General features: G+C 37.3%; 1 protein-coding gene across 2 annotated transcripts in view; it reads left to right on the plus strand.

Annotated features, from left to right (window-relative positions):
* Positions 1-22,502, plus strand: part of prima1 (proline rich membrane anchor 1) — a 39,473-nt gene that overhangs the window by 4,063 nt on the left and 12,908 nt on the right. For both annotated transcript variants that reach the window (XM_039693424.2, XM_039693426.2), the window contains exon 3: positions 20,438-20,570. In XM_039693424.2, the coding sequence (XP_039549358.1) occupies positions 20,438-20,570 (133 nt within the window). The remainder of the gene's footprint in view (positions 1-20,437; positions 20,571-22,502) is intronic.

The following is a 22,502-nucleotide window of genomic DNA, read 5'->3' on the forward strand; positions in this document are numbered from 1 at the left end:
GTCAGGCGCTCAGGAAAGCTAGATCAATGAGGCCTTAGCATTGAAAGGGTTGAGAAATCAATCTGCCTCTAGAGTTTTAGCGTTCTAGTTTAAGCCTGAGTAATGCACTCTCACAACAACGGCAAGCTCTTTGGGAAAGAGAATTTTCATAAAAAAATACATTAGAATGTGCCTTGCATCGATACCTGCCTCATGCATACATGCTTGATACATCTTCAGATGTGAAGCGAACAAAATCAATATTTACCATGTCACCGACTGAAAACATAACATTAAAGTCTTTCAGGCTGAAAGACTTTAATGTTATGTTTTCAGTCGGTGACATGAAACGTTTGAGGGCGAAATGCAACATAGCTATTAACAACTATGCCAGGGCTGAGGATTTAACTGTAAAGGCGGTTTTGATAAGTAACCAGTTGAAGGCTGGTGACAGGCTTTGCCTTTAGGGGCGAAATGACTTTAACATTAGCTTATTAAAATTATTCATGAGGAAGATGCATTTAATGAGGACTCCCACACCTGTCGTTATTGAAGCAGTGATAAAAGGTTTAAACTGAGCAATGTATTATATTTGTGCAAAAGGAAAGGCAGCTTCAGAGGGCCCGATTGCAATAAGAGGTGTTACCGCCCTAAACCTAATAGTAGGATTAAATGTCAGTTTGACTTTGACTGAATATTGGAAGCAATAAATTAACAAGATATTTTTAAATCACCATTTATCACACATCATCTTAACCAGTTAGTCCAATAATCGTCCACACTGGATAATGCAACGCTGTATAGGCTTTATGCAGAACTTACTTCCGCATTCTCTGTAAAACAGGTCGAATCGCTTCCGGTCCAGATCTTTTGTATGTTTTTCATGAAATTTTTTGCGGTTTTACTCAAGATAACTTAAAAGGAGCGAGCAAAGATTAGCATAAACAATATCCCTCACATATGTGCAGATTAATATTTAAACGTTTTATATTTTTTCTTCTTCACAGTAACGTTTAGATATTTAAATGGAATAAAACGCCAATAACAAAGTGAACTAGTTAGGTTAGCTGATTACCTTAAATATCCATAGATATCGTAGTCAGTTCTTACGGCCGTTAACACTTTCTCTGACAAGCGGATGCGATGAGACCCGTTTTCCGGTTTGGTCACGTGACGCACGGCATAAAGCCTATTGCTCTATATTGTATTGTCTTCATAATAATCCTTTTGGAGCAGACACATACAGTAGTACTGATTGAACCCAGAATATTACCAAATTGTACACATTTTTTATCTCAAGATTAATCTGAATCTATTTTTAACAGAACTGCTGAGGATGTAGATGAGGGGAAGTAGATAAGATGGAATTGCTCCTGGGCCCTTGTAAGAGAACACACTCTTTTAAGCCCAAAAAAGGGCATGTGTGGCCGTCAGAAACGCATGGCAAACTCAGCTAACCTTACAGAGGTGCTTAGAGACACTAGTATTGTCGTTGTGACAAAGTATAGTAGCCAAAGCCTGAAGAGTTCGTCTTCACAGGCTTTTACCTTAAGGTGTGAAGAATGTGATATTATTTTTATGGTGCTAACCTATGTCAAGATGTCAATAAGGATGTGGTGTGCAGTGGGAGTAGTGATTGCAAAAAAAGAAGTAGGATTTCCACTTTTTTTTACATGACCTTTTGTCATCTAACTTAAGGTTAATCTTTAAAAACTTGAATAATAATTACACATTTAAATGTGAATCTTTAGCAAATCTCAAATTGTACATTACAATGTTGTGATGTCTAAATTCACTTATAGCATTTAAAACAAGTGATCTTGGATTTTGTGTTTTTAGTTTATTTATTCATTTTTTTTTTTTTTTTTTGCAAAAAGTTGCTGTCTAAAAACAACAGAATAACAGAGAGAGCTTTGAAATGGCAAGTAGTTCTTTGCTCTTGTCAGCCGTTATCCCTCCGGGCCTGTCGACTTGACTCCCCCTCCTGACAATCATAGTAAAGAAGAGAAAAAGCAAAGCTAATGTCTCCCTGTCTGGAGGGCTGTTTTGTCTTGCAAGTGTATCTGCCTGTTTATGCTAATTCAAAGCATGTCAACATTAGTTAAGCTTTTCAGTATCTTTGGAATTAATTAAGTGTAGCCAAATCAAAAACACATTGTGACACAAAACACAAATAAAGCGAAACAAAGTCATCTGTCTATATCTTCTCATCAGGTGAAATCACGGCTGGTGACTGCACATTTCTGAGATAACCAGGCAATGTTTTTGCTTGTACAGCATGACGGATTGCAGAAAATTCTCCCGCGTATCACCCTTCTGAATTATTCAAATGTGTGGAAGTAGGATAGCTTGCTATAGGGAAAATTGCTGTGTCAGAAATGTAAAATTGTTCTACACAGTGAGAAGGCAGTCAGTGGCTCTGCTTCTGTAAAGTGCTACAATACATAACAATGTAAAAGAATACTTGTACAGTTAAATATTGGCATACATAATAAGGCAAATGGGCCTTATGCTTTTCGACTTTTTCAACTTTAGTTAGTGTGTATAAAAAAAAAACATCTGCAAGGTTGCAAAGCTCAAAGTCCACTCCAAAGAGAGATATTTTATTTAACAGGATCCCCTTTTCAAAAACTACAACTAATGACTTGTTTGGACTACAATGCAGTTTTCCCGACTTTTATGAAGTCACAATGTTCCTCATTTAAATAATCTGTCCCCACGGAATATGCAAAAAAGGCTGGGAAGGTCTGGTTAAGCTGCATTAGAGAAGACACTATTTTTTTTTCACAACTTTTCCAAAATTTTTGTTTGTCCTTTGTTTGTTTGTCCTTTCTAAGGCTAATGAACTTAGGGCCCTGTTTTAATGATCTAAGCACATGGTCTAAATTGTCCAAATCCACTTTTGCTAGTTTAATGACAGGAAAAATGGTTGGCATGCCTGGTGCATAGTCTAAAAGGGTTGTCCCTATTCTCTTAATGAGTAATGGGTGTGTTTTGGGCGTAATGTTAAAAAAAAAAAAATCAGTCTCCCATTCCCATTCCCTTTAAGGGGTGGTTGACTGCTTTTTTGTTGTTGCATGATTGTGTTTATGGAGTGCAATAAGCCTTATTTTTCCTAAAATTCACCTTTATTGTAAGCCGCTTTCTCCTGTCATTTGAACGACCGGTTGACTTCTTGATTCTATGAAACCACTCCCTCAGAAACAGGCAGTGGGCTCAGATTGGTTTGTTGGGCCGGTGTGTTGTAATTGGCTAAACTGCATAGTGTACGTTGTCCGGAAACTTTACGCCCATTCTCATTACGGGCTAAAGTAGTATGTGCTCCTGTCATGTAAATAATGGTGCCGATAATGGCGGATCAGTTTGAGCCAGAATCAGACCCAGAAGTCAAGCAGAACCTCCCCAAACACGGCTCTTACAAAACGTTTCTGAATGGTAAATTTTTTTCTATTCTACTATTAGAATTTCTATACAAATTTATTATTTATATATCACTACATTTTGGCTAGCTCCGATGCTGCTCTTAGTTCATCGAGTAACCTTCTGTCTTTGACCAGTATGCTTTTGAAAAAAGCCACTTGTTGCACCTTTTCACTACACAGTACCAGCCCGACTCGCTTCGGATATTTTTCACTGTCCGGACGATATCGTTATTATATTGCGATATGAGAAAGGAAAAATGGAATCACATTTTGGTAGACTTTAGTTAAATTACTGGCAATAAATGTATGACAAACTCAGTCTCTCAAACTCAGTCTCTCTCGCTGTCGACAAACTCAGTCTCTCTCGCTGTCGCTCGCGGACTTCGCTTTGCTTTTGTCCAGTCCGGCACCTCATAGACAGACGCTGTGTGTGTGTGTGTGTGTGTGTGTTTGTGCGAGAGAGTGACAGAGATGGAGTAATACACAGTGACAGAGTGACAGAGAACAAATACACTGCTTGTTTTAAATGGCGTAATTGAAATGGTGATTATTAATGCCTGTGCATCACGTGAGTTGGAAACAATAAAGGAAAAGGTTAAACGTTCAGTTCAGCCTCATTAGTAGTGATAAAAGTTGTAGAGAGTACCAAATTGAACAAAACAATATAACTGCAAAATTTTAATTTATGAATATCTAACAGTATTCTCGGTGTCACAAAATCCATATCATGGTAAAACATAATACCGGTAGTCACGTTCATACCGGTATAGAGCCCACCCCTAGCCTTGGCTCACCTTTGTTTGGTTTTCCACTGTGTACAAGTTGTACCTGCTTTCGTGTACCTTATTTTTTTTTTTGTATCACCTCCGGCGAGGTTCTGAGTGAGCTGAGGCAATACTAAAATGTGGCGTGTAAACAATGCTGATTGGTCAGAGAGAATCTTCACTATTCACTGCTTCATCATTGCACACACACCAGATGGAGTACTCGGAATAACCCCACCATTTTTAAATAGTTTAGCCAGAGAAAGTTACTAAACTTACAACTATTATTATGGCAACTCGGTCAAACGAGGAGGTGCAGACTTTCCTTTGTAATAAGATTTGCATACTCGCGTATAAGATTACGTCACGACAGTTTCCTGCGGCATCGCTATGGCGACCAGTACTATTTTTGCCGATACTGTCTGCAATGGAAAACAGAGGAAGGCGAATGGAGGCGAGGCGAGTCGAGCTGGTACTGGTTATGGAAAAGTGCCATTAGTGTATGTTTTCCTCCAATGCAGATGCTGGTGAGCCAGGCCTATTTTACACTTTTTGATTTAATTTCAATTTTGGGTTTCAGATGTTTTTTATTCAGAGGAAATTTCAAAGCTACCTTTCTTCATAGACACAAGATCTTGTCCGCTGTATGAGTACTGGACCATAGTGCAGGAGGATGAGGGGTGTAACTCCCGCTGATGTTTTTGCTGACTGTGAAATTGAGAAATTCATAAAGTAGAGAAACTGATGAATAAGGAGCCATTCACCTCTACTCACACTTGTACATTCACCTTCCCCTCTGTCCAATGTGTTGTCAAGCTTATCTGCTAATGTTACATTGGACATTGGTAATTGAAGAGCATTAGTAGATTGACTACCATTGGCTGAAAGCCATGCAGTTGTTGTATGCACAAGAAGCTGTAAATAAGTTATTAAGCTGTAAATAAGTTCAAAACCCTCGAATAGTCTTAGCTTTTAGGCCATACTAGTGTTGTCAAAAAACTCGGTACTTCGGTACCAAGTCGGTACTAAAAAAAAAAAATGTTACGGTACCAGCTTTTCTAGGTACCGAATACCAGGTTCGTCCAGTTCTGTTCTAGACGCGATGTCTGAAACGTGCACAGTTGCGTCCTCTTCATAACGCTGATATGCTCTCTCTCTCTCTGAATCCACTTGTTGAAACGAAAGGAGGAAAGAGCCACATATGGAAATATTTTGGATTAGGCTAATGTCACGTTGCCATAAGAGGCCGATTACATGCAAATTCGCAATTTCAAATATAGGCGCGAGGCAAGCGCGCTCATAATAAAAACTCGTTTGCGTTGCATAGCAACGACAGACGCCGCGTGAGAGCAAGCGCTTTGGAAAGAATAAGCACGCGCAAAAATATAATTAAAAAACACGCGCGACATGTGAACGGCCTCTAAAGTGCTTTCGGGGTAGTTTTACGAGTACATGAGCACAGTAGTATCCACCCGACACCAGAGTACTATGGTATTAGTATTGTCATTTAATGTCAGTGCCAGTACTAGGCGTATTCTTGCCTTTATAACTCAGCAGGTTTAAAAAGCCTTTTTAAAATTAAATATGAATGCAGTTTTAGATTAAATAAAAGGACAGTTAAGTCAAATAAAACATGTTTTATGGTAATGCTACAAAGATACCATTCATAAACATTACTTAGTTATCAACACATTGAGTGAACAATATATTTTTACAACATTAATTAATGTTTGAAAATGTTATTTATTACAAACACCTGATTGTTAATGTTTGTTCACTTAATTCATTGTGCATTAAATAAATAATGGATTAAAACTTTACAAACAACTTTAAAAATGTGTTAGTGTATAATATTGTTTATTTTAGGTCATTTTATCTAATCTTTTTCTAAAGTGTTTATAATACAAATGTACAGTTTCCATACTTGTAACCGTGATAAACACTTAAATATATGTAAATTTAAACTAAGCTTTGGTACCGAAATTGGTACCGAGAACCGTGAATTTTAACTGGTATCGGTACCGAATACTGAAATTTTGGTACCGTGACAACACTAGGCCATACAGCTTTTTTATGAACTGCTGATTAATGCTTTCCAGTTTAGGTTAATTACATACTAGAGAAGCTAATCACAATTCTCATGATGCAGCAAGTTGCATTTAGTTTGAATGTTTTATTTTTAGTGTGCCTTTATCTGTACTTAAAAATGCTATTTGAGAATGTAAGGTAAATCATAATAACTTCTGCAATGGAGAATTATCATGCATATGTATGCATGTATGTCACTGTATATATATATATATATATATATATATATATATATATATATATATATATATATATATAAATTGTGACATACATGCATACATATGTACATATCATGAGAGTGGAGTTTATTTCAGCATCATAGAAAATCAACAATAATGATAATAATACAAAAGCGAAGCAAACACAGCTCTGGTATCGGAAAAGTATTGGTATTGGCCGATATCCAAAGTCAGGTATTGGAATCGGATCGAAAGTGAAAAAATGTGGATCGGTGCATCCCTAGTTTATTTATTATATAAAGCCCTTTTTGTCGATTTTTCAAGAATAACTACAGATATAAATAACTATATTGTGAAATATATTGTTACCGTGAAATAAAATTATTCATACTGTGAAACACAATTTTTGTCATACCGTGGACCCCTAGGGTGTGGAGCAGGTAAAGCCCTAGGTAGGTGTAATTAACATAATAGGATGTTGCTTTCAACAGTGCTATCAGGGATAGGCACATGCGTGTCTTTGCAGATAAAATGAATCGCTGGCCTTTTTAGAATCGAGATTTAATGTTGTGAACTTTGTACTTTGTGTCATGTCTTGGCTGAGTTGTTTTGTTGTGTGAATCATTTAGTCTGCTTAATCTACACCCTTTCTTACTATCGACGTCCTCAAGCTTGCATTCAGATCTGCCTTTATCTCCCCAAAATCCAATCAACACCAGATGGATAGAAGTCCTTGCTCAACTTTTTTTTTTGTTGAAAAGTCGTTTCACTTGGATGTACATCACAAAATGAAAGAAACAGAAACCCTCAAAAGAATATCAATATTCAAACCTAAATAAATAAATAAATAAAAATTGTTAAAGAGAACTAGAAGCATGTTGCATCCATAATCACTTAATCCATAGAGTACTGACAGAGTAAAGTATTTTTTTTAATTATGTTAAAATTATTAACAGAGGATGTCTGATTCAGTTGGGAGTGGGATATCTGTTTCTACTCCCATAAGGCTGATTGGTCTGTTGTTAGGATGTGGGTGTTACATTTATTTATAATGTTGGTATATAATTAAGAGAAGGACTCAATTTAGACGAAAATCGTGACCTTCTACTAAAGTGGCTATTCTGAGTAGTTTCCGGGATCGGGCTTTCCTTATTGATTTAATTAGCTTTTTATGTTGGAAAGGGATGCCAGCAGGCAGTTGAACGATCAAATGTTATTTCACTCAGAAACTTGGCAAAAGGTCTAAATCAATAATGAAAATGCACCAGGCAGCACAACGAGAAAATTAGCTTACGGTATTCAGCAGAGGTCAAAATAAATCAGAAAAAAAAAAAAAAAAATCAGTCACAGACATTTCAATCTGGGTGGGATTTAATTTCAGTACTGTTATTGGAAACATTTATCAAGCAAATTATGTAATGTAATATTTAACTCCAAACTTAATTAAGACAATAATTAAGTTTCTGTGAGAAAAAATATTTCTGTTGTTTTGAAAAATCTGTAAAATTCTAGTATGTACACGTGTAGATATGTGAACAGGAGACATTGAAGTCACGCAATATCTCTTTCTAGCTCTTGCTCTTCCTCTTGCACATCTAGCGCAATGCCGCTGAAAATGTCAGGAGTCACTGTCTGGCTCATCCACATCCCCTCAAATGAATGGATGGGACGTGCTTGCCGGTCTGGCCCTGCACCAGGCTCCTAGCTTTAATTAAAGAGTGTTTTAGGACGTGTGCCAAAGACTTTGGAGTGTCGCCTTTATTGATCACCCTCACCGTCTCATCTAGCTTTCCACACCCCCACAGCTTTTGAATCATCTTTGTACATCATCTTTTTTTTTTTCATTTCTCCACTCATCGTCATTGGATGATGGAGTGATGTTTTCTTGTTGATGACTAACTAGGTAGGATGGGGGAAGCAGCAGTTGCCTGCAGGCTCTGCACTGACCTTTGCTTGGATGCACTTTGTCATGAGTGTGGATGAGCCACCCACAGGGATGGAGGCCCACGATTGCTCCTTCCCTCCGCCTGCAGACTTTCCCATTGTACAAGTAGAGCAGAGGCCCTCTCTACCTGCGCTTGTGACCAAACGCAAGAGGTCTTTGGCTTGGGTGACAGAGATTAAAAGTGGGTACACTGGGGGCTCTAGTTCTGCAGAACAAAGGTCTCAGCATTAGGGGATAATAAGAGGACTGACAGGATGCCAGATATATATAAAAAAACAGGTTTTCTGGTAGACTGCCACACAAGAAGAAGTGTCAGGGACTTAGAAGTAATTTACAAGAATTTTCAACACCAGACTAATTTTTACCGCTTGGTTAGAGTACGGGCTCACATTTTTTTGCTCTCACTCTCTCTTTGGTTGCAGCAACATCTGTTTTAACTTGAATGGTATCAGATATTCCACAAGCAGTAAGAATTAGTCTTGAGTTTAAAATTCTTGTAAATTACTTATAAGTCCCTGACACTGCTCCTTGTGTGGCAGTCTACCAAAAAAAATGTGCAGAGCTCAACTCAGATGGAGTTATTGTTTGTTTTTACATCTTGCAGCCTGTCAGTCCTCTTATTTTAAAATCAGTTTTGCCCTGGCAATCCAGAGCCATGTAACTCCATTAAACAGGAGAGCAGGTACAAAAATAGCCTAATCTAATAGGCCTGGTTCTCTCTGCCTTCATAAGACCAACCCGCAGATATGTCTGTTGCTCCTTTATCATCGACAGGAGATGCTACTATTCACAGTGTGCATGATGCATCAAAATTTCGCATGCTTTAATGTTGAATTACAAAATTGTTTTCATTTTGAGGTTTTGCTCATAAGGCATTTAAAGTCCCCGTGAAATCAAAATTGAACCTATTTACTTTGTTAGCGCATATTACTAGTCTTGTGGTGAACAATTAATCCGTGCAAGTAAAAATATATTTAAAAAATGTTTTACCTTGGTAATCTTTAATCAAAATCTGAAAAGTTACTTCCGGTCTGGAACGGTTTCTTTTTCTGATGACGTAGGTTTCACAACTTGGGTGGGGAAACGCTTAACCACTCCCCTCAAACCGTTAGTTTGCTATGAGCGAGAGATGGAGAGGTGGAGCGCTAGAGTAAAACCCTGCCCTCTGTTCAATATTCCGTTTCACTTGGAAATACGTCACAGCACTGGAGAAAAATCGTTTGCAACTTCCGGTTCACGGGGACTTTAAAGGGACACTTCACCCATTTGCATTAAGCTTTGTATCTTTAGAAACCCAGTCATATTTTTAAATAGTCATGGTTTATTCCCTTATTTTCCCCTGAGATGGGAGAAATAAGGATTTAAGTGTGTTTTTTTTTTTACTTCCTGCTTATTATGCAGATCATTGGGTGGGACTTCACTTGCAAATACTGAATCAGTATCAGCCATCTTGTTTGGAAGCTAATCTAACAAGTGCTGTGGAGATACCAAACTAAACATGATATGGAAGAAGAGGATTTTGAAATTCTGCTGCTCGAATCCGATGTTCGTGGCTACCTTTACAAGCCGCAGTATAGTGAAGAGCAGCTGAGGTTGATGGAGGAAACTAGGGGTGGGGAAAAAAATCGATTCTCGATGCATCGCGATGCGGACGTGGACGATCCTGAATCGATTCACAAATGTAAAAAAATCGATTTCAAAAAAAAAAATTTTTATATGTATTTATAATAACGTAATATTGACGGAACGCGAAAGACGGAACTCTGAAGCGCGGAAGTGGCGGGACCGTCTGTGGCGTGCACATAACAGAGATGAGATGGCACGCGAGATCCAAACACTTTCCTTGTTAGGTTAAAAGCTGACGTGTGGAAATATTTTGGCTTCTGAAGTTGAAGGGGGAAAGGAGCTGGACAAGAGCCGCACTAGTTGTACGCTTTGTGGAATAAAACCAACGACGGAAACACGACAAATATGATAAGCCATATGACACCTTTCCAGCCAGAGGAGGAAAAACACTCGGCTGCACCAGTCGTTATATTATTTATTTACTACAAGTATATGCTCCTAGTTCAAGCACACATTTATTTTCCTGGTCATTCTTTGTAATGTTAATAAAATATATTGTGCATTAATTCTTTATGGGTCATTAATTTGTACTTTTAAAGCAAATTATTTATAGTCACACACAAAAGATTCCGATAATCGATCTGTAACATTATAAATGTCTTGTACTTTAACTTTTGATCAACTTAATTTATCCTTGATGAATAAAAGTATAGATTTCTTTTTTCTTTTGCCCAAAAAATTAAATAAAAATTCTTACCGACTCCAAACATTTGAACGGTATTGTTTAATGTTACAAAAGCTTTCTATTTCAGATAAATGCTGTTCTTTTGAATTTCTGGGTGATTCTCTGAATCGGGTGCCCTTCAAGTCCCCCCAAACTTGCTTCAAATACTTTCAATTGAAGGAAATCACAAAATACATTTTAATGCTGTCAATTAATAGAACCAGGTGCATTTGCATTATAATGCAACAAAATTGCTTTTGAAAAAAAAAAAATTAAGTTAATAAATGTAAAGATAATGAGTTGCCTAAGTAGTAGACAACAAGCATGTTTGCATGTCCTCACTAACCATCATTATATTTTCAATGAATATCAAACAAATAAAAAGTGCAATTAATACCAAAATGTTGCTGCTGCTGCTATAATCATATGTTGATCTAGTGTATTTTCGTTTACTGTTGTGAAATGGAAAATCAATAATCGGTAATCGAGAATCGTTAATAATCGAAAATCGACTGTAATCGAATCGGGACTTCAATAATCGTAATCGAATCGAATCGGGAAATCAGACAGATTAACCACCCCTAGAGGAAACCGGAGGCGGCTACCTGTCGTCTGTCGAGGAACCCGTACTGGCTCGAGCTGGGCGGATTGCTGGTGCATGTGCTCTCACTAAAAACCACGAACACAGATAGAGTCCGTCTGCTGCAGAGTATCTCAACAATGGCAAATTCTCCTGAATGAAATCTCTGAATCAGACGAGCACACAGACATTTGTGTTGTGATGTGAACCATCCAAGTTTCGACTGACTGAACATCCAGGTATCATGCAGTAATTCACCATATAGAAATACAAATAATTCACTAATGAGTTTGCCAATGAAACGTTAACGGGGTTTGTTGTTGTGGGAAGAAGGAGGCAGGAACCAGCGAACATTTAAACATTTTAATAGTAAAATGAACAAATACAAAACGAAAGTATAAGCCAGCAGCCCCTCATTGACGACTGCTGGAACGTTACACACAACAGAAAAAAAAAAAAAACAACAGAAAATCAGCCCTGTTTCTCTCTCGATCTGCCGTAGTTGCTCCTCATTTTATGCTTTCGCTCCTCCATGAGAGACGCGAGACCGGCGCGTGTCTCACAGAGGTGTCTTTCATTATCACTCACGCCACCGGCCCCGCGTCGTCCTCTTACGTCCCTCGCCCTCAATCGTCCTGCTCGCCACAGCCAACTAACTAGAAATTTTGAGTGAAATGTATTTCAAACTCTGGTGACAGATGACGTTAGCCTTGTAGACGGAAGAGTGATTTCTCTGTTTGCACAGTTCTGGATTAGTGGGTGTGGCTTGCGGAGCAATGTGGTTCATTGTGGGAGTTGTTGTCTTACATACAAATGCGCCCTTCGTTATTTTCTGTCTTTTCTCTGTCAAGAGGGCACCAAATTCAAAAATTCTTTTACATTTCGTGTACATATATGATCCACTTTCAATAAAGATTAATGTTGAAATGAATGAAATGCTCCTTTAAGGATAAGTTTTAGTGTTGCTGTTGGATCAAATTGAAACATGGATTGATCAAATAAATGCAGAATAAAGCCCTATGCGCATGGGACTAGTATTACCTGGGGACCACGTGTGAATTTGAAATAACCCACCCACAACTGAATTTTGTGTGGCGCATTCGCACGGAATAACCGAAGCCTGTGATTTTACTCGAATTTACTGACTTATCTCCTAGATATGATATCATTAGGCTATAGCTTTGAAATGTCTTGTTGTTATTATGTCTAGCTGAATATAATAAACAGAAGAACTGAACTTACCGTATGCTGCTAAACATTCATCTACCTTAATCATTCCATCATTCATCTCCATCTAATCATTCTTTTTGTTTTCTTGCTTCTGATTGTATTTTTATTGTTTGATTGTTACCAGCTTTCCCTTTCTGCAAATTGGATAGCCTAGTTGTACTAGCGAAATGACCCCACACCCAAAATACTATCAAAACACTCCAACTAAGCCTCTATTCTCCACGAAAGATGGATAAAAAGGCGCAGATGAAACAAAATCCTTGATATATGTGATATCAAATGATATATGATCTGGCCGAATCACAGAGATGTCGATTCGCACAGGACTAATATTATCACAGGACCCCGGTGTTTGGCGACAATTATTGTTGGTAATTTACGGGGGAATTTTTACTTTACAAATTACAGACATGGCCGATTCGCACGGGATTAAGATCACGGACAAACTCCGCAGTTATTACAAATTACTACAGGTCACCAGATAATACTAATCCCGTGTGAATAGGGCTTAAGAAACTTATTTCAAAAACATGAAATAATTCGTACTGACCCCAAACTTTTAAATGGTAGTGTATGTTTACACATATTACTAAATATTTTATTTTATGCAGCGTGAAGTACATGGAAACGGATGTCAATTGAACATGCAATATCATTTTATAGACAATGATGCATTTGCTGGAATTTTATCGAAGTTTAAAGGGGTAGTTCACCCAAAAATGAAAACTTATCCTCACATTGATTCAAACTAGTATGGCTTACTAAAAAGACAATATTTTGAAGAATGTTTCTCCTTTTGTCCATATAATGGGACTGAATTGACTTTTTTTATGAACACAGAGATATTTGGATCTTTTGGTTTGACATGAGGGTGAGTAAATGATGACAGAATATACATTTTTTGGTGATCTGTTTAATAGTCTCAAAGGCTCCTATATTGGAATGCTGTGTCCCTTTTCCCATGTGTGTCCAATACATTCCCTACAAATTTATTAGGATCCAATTACTGAGTTCAACCAAGCTAGACACTAATTTCCAATGGAGGTCATATCTTTCGGGCAGTCATCTTTTCTTGGTAAGAACATGTGTGTGTTGGGCCATTTAAGACTGGGTCTTCTTCAGAAGACAGGTCTTGTCTTCCTGGCAGCCACTACATTCATTACTGAATATGCCATTTCACTCTTTGCTGTAAGTTATCAGACTGAGAGCATGTGCAGAAGACACTGAGGCAGGGCAGTCTTTTTTATGTCTTTCACTTTTTTATGATCTACAAAACAGACAGTCATCAAAACAATAACATCACATATTTAATCTAATATAACTGAAATAGACCAAATTCTATATTAAAATAACACCAAAGCACAAAATCTGAAGTTTCTGATCATAGGCGGAGGGTGAACTAACACCATGGGGATATGCGCTTCCCCTTTAAAAACATTTATTGTGCAGGATTTGTCATGGCAGAAAGCTTGCAAAGAGAGCCTATTTTAAAATCATCAAAAAGCAGCAATCTTACCAAGTTCCATTAGGCTATCAGTAAAGCTGATGCACAATAATGTCTTATTTACATAGCCTAACTGTTTATTATAACGAGAAGATTTGCGAGCGCATTGAACTAATCCACTCACCACTCAAAACACAGGAGTTTCACCAATATTCTTTCATATTATGGAGAAAACTGATCCTAGACCAGCATTTATAGACAGCTTTTCCATTTAAAAGAAAGCTTGATGGAAGCTTGTTTTAGTCACAGAATTAAAAAAAAAAATTAAAAGATAATTGTGACTTTTTATTTCACAATTCTGACTTAGAGTTCTCACAATTGTGAGTTTATCTCAAAATGCTGACTTTATAAAGTGCTAATGCGACTGTATATCACGCAACTCTGACTTTATAACTTGCAATTTTGAATTTATTCTGAGAAAAATTACCTTTTTTATGTGGAAACAGTAAGATTTTTAGCAGGCAAATTAATGCCTGCTAAAGATATGGAATGGGAACATGGTTTGTGTAACATTAGCAATACATTATTAGCTGTTTAATAACAGTCAAGCAAAAGGCTAATCATATTAGTTGCCGTTATGTGTTTGATGATGTAAAGACCGACACCATTGTGCAGCTTTTACCTCAGTAAGTTGGCCAAGTGAATCTCTGAGCCGGTTTGAGTGCGTGGAGGTGGTGCTAATTTTCATATTCATAGATCTGCGTGTACTAGTCTAAATGTTGCAAGGGTGTAGAGTTACATTCAAGCTATTTTAAGGCATTAATCTTTTTTTTTTACAGGAAAAAAAAATCATTTTCGTGATCAAAGATGAGTTTTAAGGGATACAGTTATTGACTATATAGGCCGGGGGACTTCAACAAATGGGAAAGTCCACTTTGATATTTAAATGAGGTCACTGAAGTCATTATGGCACTCATCTTGACCTGTTCAATTGTCTTTTTGCCTTTTTTATAATGTATTTTGATTTCCGGCTGTGTCGTGGTTCATCAGTAAAGAATCTGACTTGGTGATCAATATAAGTGTTACTTTCTGCTCTGTTGAATTATTTCCACAGTTATGTCTTTGCGTTTTTCTGTCCGTTTGGGGTCATCAATCAGGATGATAAACCGCTAGAGAGAAGCCAATCTGAAGTTGCTGATGCATTGGTCTCGACCCAAGGGAGAATTATTCAGTGATTTATACTCCAAAGCTGCTGGCTAATATCTCACAGCCTTTTAATTAATGGGAGGTTTGAGAGATTGAGGAATAACAGAGTGATGTTTCAAGTATTTCTCCTGTGTAACAGTGTCATAGTGTACCAGTGCTTTTTTCCATTGAAATAATGCTTGAAATAATGATTCCCGTGCTAGTATCTATACTCTGGGAAATTAGTATTGGTACAGATATTTCAGTATCAATATTTATCGAAATATCTATATTTTTGGCAACACTACTAGAGATGCACCGATACTAACTGGAACGGTTAGTCAACATTATCAACAATATTTTTGTTGTCGAATAGTCTTTTGATGTCATATGACCTATTTGAAGGGCCTGCACAAAACTAATGCGGCCATCCTGGATCCTGGAAAATTCAGCTTTGCCACCAGGAATAAATTACATTTTAAAATATATTAATATTTAAAACGGTTCTATTTTAAATTGTAGAAATATTTCACAAAATTATTGTTTTTACTGTATTTTTGATCAAATAAATGGAGCCTTAGTAAGCATAATGTAATAATGCTAATGCAAAAGGGGTATAAAGACTGGTGTTTTCATTCCAATCTCTATCATACAGACAGTATTTGAGCTACTGGAAGCTGTATTGTATGAACTCGAACTTACTAGTAAATTTGGTTTTCAATCCCCCAAGCACTTTCAAAAACCTTGGTTTAAGAACAAATGCATCTGAATCTGAGGATTAATTATCAAAAGTTTTTACGACAGAGGCAAAGAGAGGCAGAGAGGAAGGTATACAGTGGTGGAAATTGAGAGACGAAGATCTAGAGGAAGGAATAGTGAGTGAGAAAAGGCAGAAGCCCTGTGTGCTCATGAGGGCAATGAACTTGTTAATTAGCATTCTCCTGTACATTTTTATAAGTACCATTTAAAACTGCTCTGTAAAGCAGGGTTGCCACTATCAGTTCTCAACCAGAGAAAACTCATCTGAACTTTAAAGTGGTCGGGAAGGTAGAGCAGCCTGAAGCACTAATATGTTTCTGGATGAGACAGCTGCGTAATGGTCCAAATAAAGCGCCTCTCGGATATGGAATGATAAATGGAGTAGAGCAGAACGCTTTAGCCTTGTGATTGGGCCATCAAGCTGTATTGGTGTGAGAGACCAGTTTAAGAGTGATAAGAGTAAAAGTACTGTTCTCTACATTAGGGACGGGTGGTGGGATGATCGTAAATAGCTAAAATACACTGCTGATCCAAAGTAGGGGTGTGCGCATCAACTTATTTGACAGTTGTTTAAACAAAAGTTTTGAAACCCGATTAGTCTAAAAGAACCCCTCTAATAGGGCTGGGCAGTATATCGAGTTTGTACAATGTATCGATATTTTATTGTTGTTGTTAAAACTAAATGGAATGAGGCAATACTGTTTATATTGATAGTTTTTCGATAAGAGCACATCTGAAAAATAGCAGAGGACGCAGTTGAGCTGCTGCAGTGAAAGTACAATGTACAATTTGTCCTAAACATGACACAAGCTTATATTAAGGGCTTCAAAATAACTGGTAAGATATAGTTAACAAGTTAAAATGCTGTCAGATGCTCTGACAGATACTGTTGCTGAATGACAGATAAATACTTGTGCTGTATTTGAGATGTGGTGCTTTCCTCAGTGCTTAACTTACAATTCACAGTTCTCCATCTGTAAATGTTAGAAGGTCAAATATGTCCGTTTTACTGTCACTTTTCTGTTTTATTTCTAATTCAAATACACCTTGTTTGTCTTTTGAGCGGTCATTTCTGTGCTCTCTGTGACTGACATGAAAAAAACGCATTGGATCTGAGGTATAATTTTTCTGAGTATTATATTTTAATGTGTTATTTAAAATGCTTTTAAATATAAATGTAACAAAGTTCAAGGTGCAGGGGAGAATGTGGAACCGGTGAACTGTAAACAGACGTTTTCAAATAAATAAAACAAAAGTAAACTGCATGTGCTTCATAGCCGACTGCCGCCCATACATAGACAAAACTCAACTTTAATGTCCCAGGCCTGAACTTCTCTCGTCTTCCACTGTCGTCACTCCTCCTCTTACCTTTCAGAGCTCCTGGGACTCCAGATTGGTGCAGTGCGCAGTGATGTTCATTAAAACTTTTGCCACCGGTCTCAATCCTTTTCCACGGCACGTGCCCGGTAGTAATTTGAACGATAAAATATTGTGTAATTTTTCCCTGTGTATTCACCTATTGTTTTTAGTGTCTACTAATAGCATCTATACTGTTTAGTTGATGTGCACTAATCGTGCACATCCCTAATTCAAAGCCTGGTCTGGAACCCATGGATATCACCAAAGACTTTGTTTCCTCCTTTGTAATGCTTTGTCTGGCTTTTACTCTAGCTGTCTTTAGTTTTTTGTTTGTAGGTCTTTCTTCCTTTAGTTTTGCCTTCAGCAAGTGAAATGCATACTCGATTGGGTTGAGATCAGGTGACTCAGCCATCCAGAGTATTTCACAGATTTTCCTCCAAAAACTACTAGGTTGTATTTGCAGTATGTTTTGGGTCATTGTCCATGTGGACATTGGATCTGTGAAGCGCCGTCCTTGTATCAATTTGGCTGCATTTGGCCGTATCTGGGCAGAAAGTATATCCCTATACACTAAGGAGTCATACAGCTGCTTCTTTCTTCTGTCACAACATCAAAAAACACCAGTGGCCCACTGCGATTGGAAGCCATGCATACCCATAGAATCACACTGCCTCCAACATACTTTATGATGATGTTGTATGCTTTTGGATCATGAGCTGTTCCAAGCCTTCTCCATATTTTTTTTTCTACCTGTCATTCTGGCACAGGTTGATCTTAGTTTCAGATCTTAGTTTCATAGTCCAAATAATTATTTTCCAGAACTGGTCTGGCTTTTATAGATTTTTTTTTCTATTCTTGAGGCATATCAATGGTTTGCACCTTGTGCTGAACCCTCTGTATTTGCTCTTGTGAAGTCTTTTCATGATTGTAGACTTTGACAATAATACACCAACCTCCTGGTGAGTGTTATTCAACTGGGTGTTGTCAAGGTGTTTTTTTTGTTTTTTAACCATCGATCCTGCAATCATATCATCTACCACAAACTGTTGGTTTGGCCACTCCTAATGTTTCTTCTATATCTCTGATGGATTTTATTTTGGTTTTGAAGCTTAATGATGACTTGCTTGGCTTGCATAGAGAGCTCTTGACAGCATGATGTAGGTTCACAGTAGGGGTGGGCGATATGGAAAAAATATCATATCACGATTTTTTTAGGAAAATCACGATCACGATTTTTTATCACGATTCTTTTTCAAGTTGGTTTTAATATTTTGCAAGTGGCTGCTCATTACAGCCAAACTAATGTCCCTATGTTAAAAACAAAGCCTTAGGTAACAAAAGAAAAAAGAAAGCCACACATTTAGGCCAGTGGCGAAGATAAAAATCTTTGTCATTATTTTCTTTGTTATTAAAAAAATAAGACAAGATAAACATTACACAAATTAATATTCATATTAAATAAATAGTGCTTTATTTTTTCAGATGCAGTAGGTGTATTTAGCAGTTGCATTGAAGTAATTAAATGAACAAATATGAAATTAAAACACTACATAGACTTCACTGAATAAATTGATTCTTATTAAAGATATATTAAAGTTCTCAGTCAGTGAGTGATTTTCTCCTTGTGTTTTTTTTTTTTATTAACACTAAAGGGATAGTTCCCTCAAAAATGAAAATTGTCTTAATTTACTCTCTTAAGATGTTTTAAACCCGAATAAGTTTCTTTCTTTTGTTGAAAATAAAAGTTATTTTGAATAATGTGGGTAACCGAACAGTTGCTGGTCCCCTTATAGTTTTTTATAGGTTCTCTCCTGGAAGTTAATGGGGACCAGCAACTGTTTGGTTACCCACATTAAAAAAAATTGTCTTTTGTGTTCAGCACAAGAAAGAAATGAATACAGGTTTGGAACAACATTAGAGTGAGTAAATAATGACGGATTTTTTTTTTTTTTTTTTGTGAACTATCCCTTTAAGGACAAGCGGCAGTAGGCTACTATTTATTCCTGTTGCTTTTAGACCAGCACGCGACGCGTTTAAAGACGCATATTACACCAGATATTCTCTCAAATGTTTGCTTTCACTTTAGACACAGCCTGTTTATGTAAACATTGTGTGTATTTAACAGTATTAGCTTAATAAGACTCGAGAGAACTTATTAGTCCAGTATTCAGGCGCTGTTTGACAGATCTAGTTCCTGTGAGCGTCGGGGGTTATGCGGTCAGGAAAGCGCACGTTATAACAGCGCATCAGCGCGTGAATTAAATGTTTAACCGGCAAGGCTTATGCAAATAATGAACTTTTGTGAATTGCGGTGTCCCGTACCTATTGTGATCATGTGTAGGCTACGTCGCGTTGTACAGTTGAGAGACGGAGGCGCCAGAACTGAACTGATAGAATGCACTGTAACACGATACTACGATATTTCTTCAAAAGCAGATCGTGGAGACATTTTAATCGTCCACGATTAAAAATCGTCATATCGCACACCCCTAGTTCACAGCAACAGCTTCCCAATGCAAATTTTAAATGGGGCTGGGCATTGACACACATTTCACAATTCAATTTGATTTTAATTCACAAGCTTGCAATTTGATAAGTAAAACAAAATTTTAATTTGATATCAATTAGGAATTGAACGATTACCAGTCACAATTTTCTGACGGTTAGTCATTCCAAATTTAATTATCTTGAAAACCGTGTTCGATTATCACAATTTTGAAAACTCCCGGTAAATCCTGTCCAGACAGCATCAGACTGACAATTGGTCCCCCCCCCATCATTTCAGCTCCAATGACGAAATCAAAACAATGAAAGCATGGCGAAGCGGCTCTCCACGGCTCTACTTTTGTCCCCCAGTCTGCATTTTCACCAGACATACATTCTTCTCCCACACAAAAACAGAGATCAAACCAAATATGTAAAATTTCACGCAATTCTGTCCATGATTCCATGATCGCGGAAATTATAGTGCCCTAGGGATGTGCTCTGGTGCCCTATTGAAGCTTTCATATTAGGCCTATAATACTTTTGCCCTCTGAAAATCTATAAAATATTGAAACAAATCTTTAATTCATCAGCTGAAAACAGCAGAGACTGAAAACTTTCTTGGGATTTAAGAATCGATATCTGTTCTTCAAAATAAGAATTGATTATAATTGAGAAATCTTTTTTTTTTAATCTAGCTCTATTTTCAACACTTTGTCTCTCTTCCAGTGGCTCCCTCCACTGTATCCCCTATAATACCCTGGAGGAGAGAGATGGAGATCTTAGTACTGGGGACAGTAAGCTGTGCATCTGTGGTCTTTCTCCTCCTGACTGTCATCATTTGCTACAAGGCCATCAAGAGGTAAGACTCAATAGTTTTAGATATTTTATGACAAATGTGTCAATTTCATTGATTTTTCTTGTCATTGTTTTCAGAAACATGTAAAATAAAAATCGAAATTAGTAAAATGTTAGAATTGGGTTAATATATAAAACATTGACTTTCAATGTATGAACGAGACTCTCTTCAAAATCAATGTTCCCAATATTATACTTTATTTGCAGAGAAATGTCTATGGTTTGCATAAAATGTATTTTTCTTCCTTTCTCTTTGGTGTCTGCTAAATTACAGCACTGGAGTAGAGAGCACTATTAGTTGTTCTTCATGCACACTGTAACTGAAATTTAAAACTGTTAAAAGAAAAGGCTTAATAAACCAATTCGCTTTGTGCTTAAACTTCACGCAGTGACTTTGACGTTGCTTCAAGTGCATCATTTTGCTCAGAGGATGCGCATAATCCATTTGCCGCTCTTAACTGGAGGCATTCATATTATAATACTTAGTGGATGTTTAAAAACCTGGGGCAAGGGGGCGTGGACCATCAGAATATCACTGACACCACAACTGGAAAAAATCCTAGCGGAAACAAAGTTTACTGCAAACTTAACTTTCCCGCAGCCACCTTAGGGAGCTTTGATTTAAAAAAAGGTACTCCTGTTGTTATGTTTACATTTTATTTTTATTTGAACAGCTGAGCATTTAATTATGAACCAGGTGAAGAAACCAGTTTATTATTTATTCATTTGATTTTGCACCTGTTCACTGAAATAGTCGGTTTCAATAAAACTAGGCCACTTGTGATGTCATATTTGGCTTTGACTTTGACTGAACATTTGCTCTCAGTTTGCGGAAAAAATATCGGGAAATTGTATTGTATTTCGATATTTAGCCTAAATATATTGGGATTTGGTCCATATCGCCCAGCCCTAACTGACGCCAATCATGGGAAAGGCCCAAAACGTTGACAGGATGCTATGACAAAGATTTCGCTTTCCTCTTTGGAAACGGCTCATTTTTTTTCACAAATATATGACTTGACCTGAAGAAGGACAGATGCAGGTAATCGCACATGCTCAGTCGAGCTTTCTCTCTCATTCGCTGACCGTTTAGGCTTGTTTAGTGCAAATCTATGGAGCCTCTGTAGAAATCACAATTATACACTTCATGAACACATGAACATCATAGTTGCTTGCACTCCTCTGCGGTCGGTTTGTCAGTATGATGGTGTTACTAGATTGCGGTTATCGCAACAACCCTAATGTGTTTTGCACTGATGGCACAGTAGGCGTCAGGCATTACGTGGTGTGTCAGACTTAAGCTGCTCTTTTGGTCTGGTACCAGTGACATGCTGTCAGGGGAAACCTGAGAGGGCTGCAAATCAGCTGCAGACAGGGAAATGGCCTCAGACAGTCCAAATCACTCACACAGCAAAAAGGAAAGAGGTTTCCAGACTCTCTTATGATATATATTTCACTATATTGCATTAAAATCCAAGGTTTACGATCTTGCTCGGAGTGATAGTGTAAATGCTTGGAAATAAAGCTTCATATCTTTAGATCTATATTCAATTCTTTATTTTTCTGAATAAGTTGTGTATATTATTTCTTATCTTGTTGTTGACCAACATCCACTTCAGACAGATTTTGGAACAGTTAAAGAGCCACAGGTCAGCTCAAATTCTATGGCTTTTTATTAGCATGACAGTTTGAATTAATTGTATATATTGTTGATCTAATTATAATTCAACTAATGTTTAGGTCATCTTTACTGCTTTGAAATAAATGCTGTTAATGAAAACACTGTTGAATAATTTGCATTACGAATTAAGTATGTGCATGCCTTACAAAGCATAAATCTGCAGATTTTAGAAGAATCATTTTAAAATTTGTTAACAAATGTTGAGGTATCTCATCCGTCAGCCGTGAGTCAGTCAGTCATCAGTTTTTCTAATAG

This window comes from Pimephales promelas, chromosome 13 (genome assembly GCF_988280905.1).
Source record: "Pimephales promelas chromosome 13, fPimPro1.hap1.1, whole genome shotgun sequence".
Classification (NCBI taxonomy): Eukaryota; Metazoa; Chordata; class Actinopteri; order Cypriniformes; family Leuciscidae; genus Pimephales; species Pimephales promelas.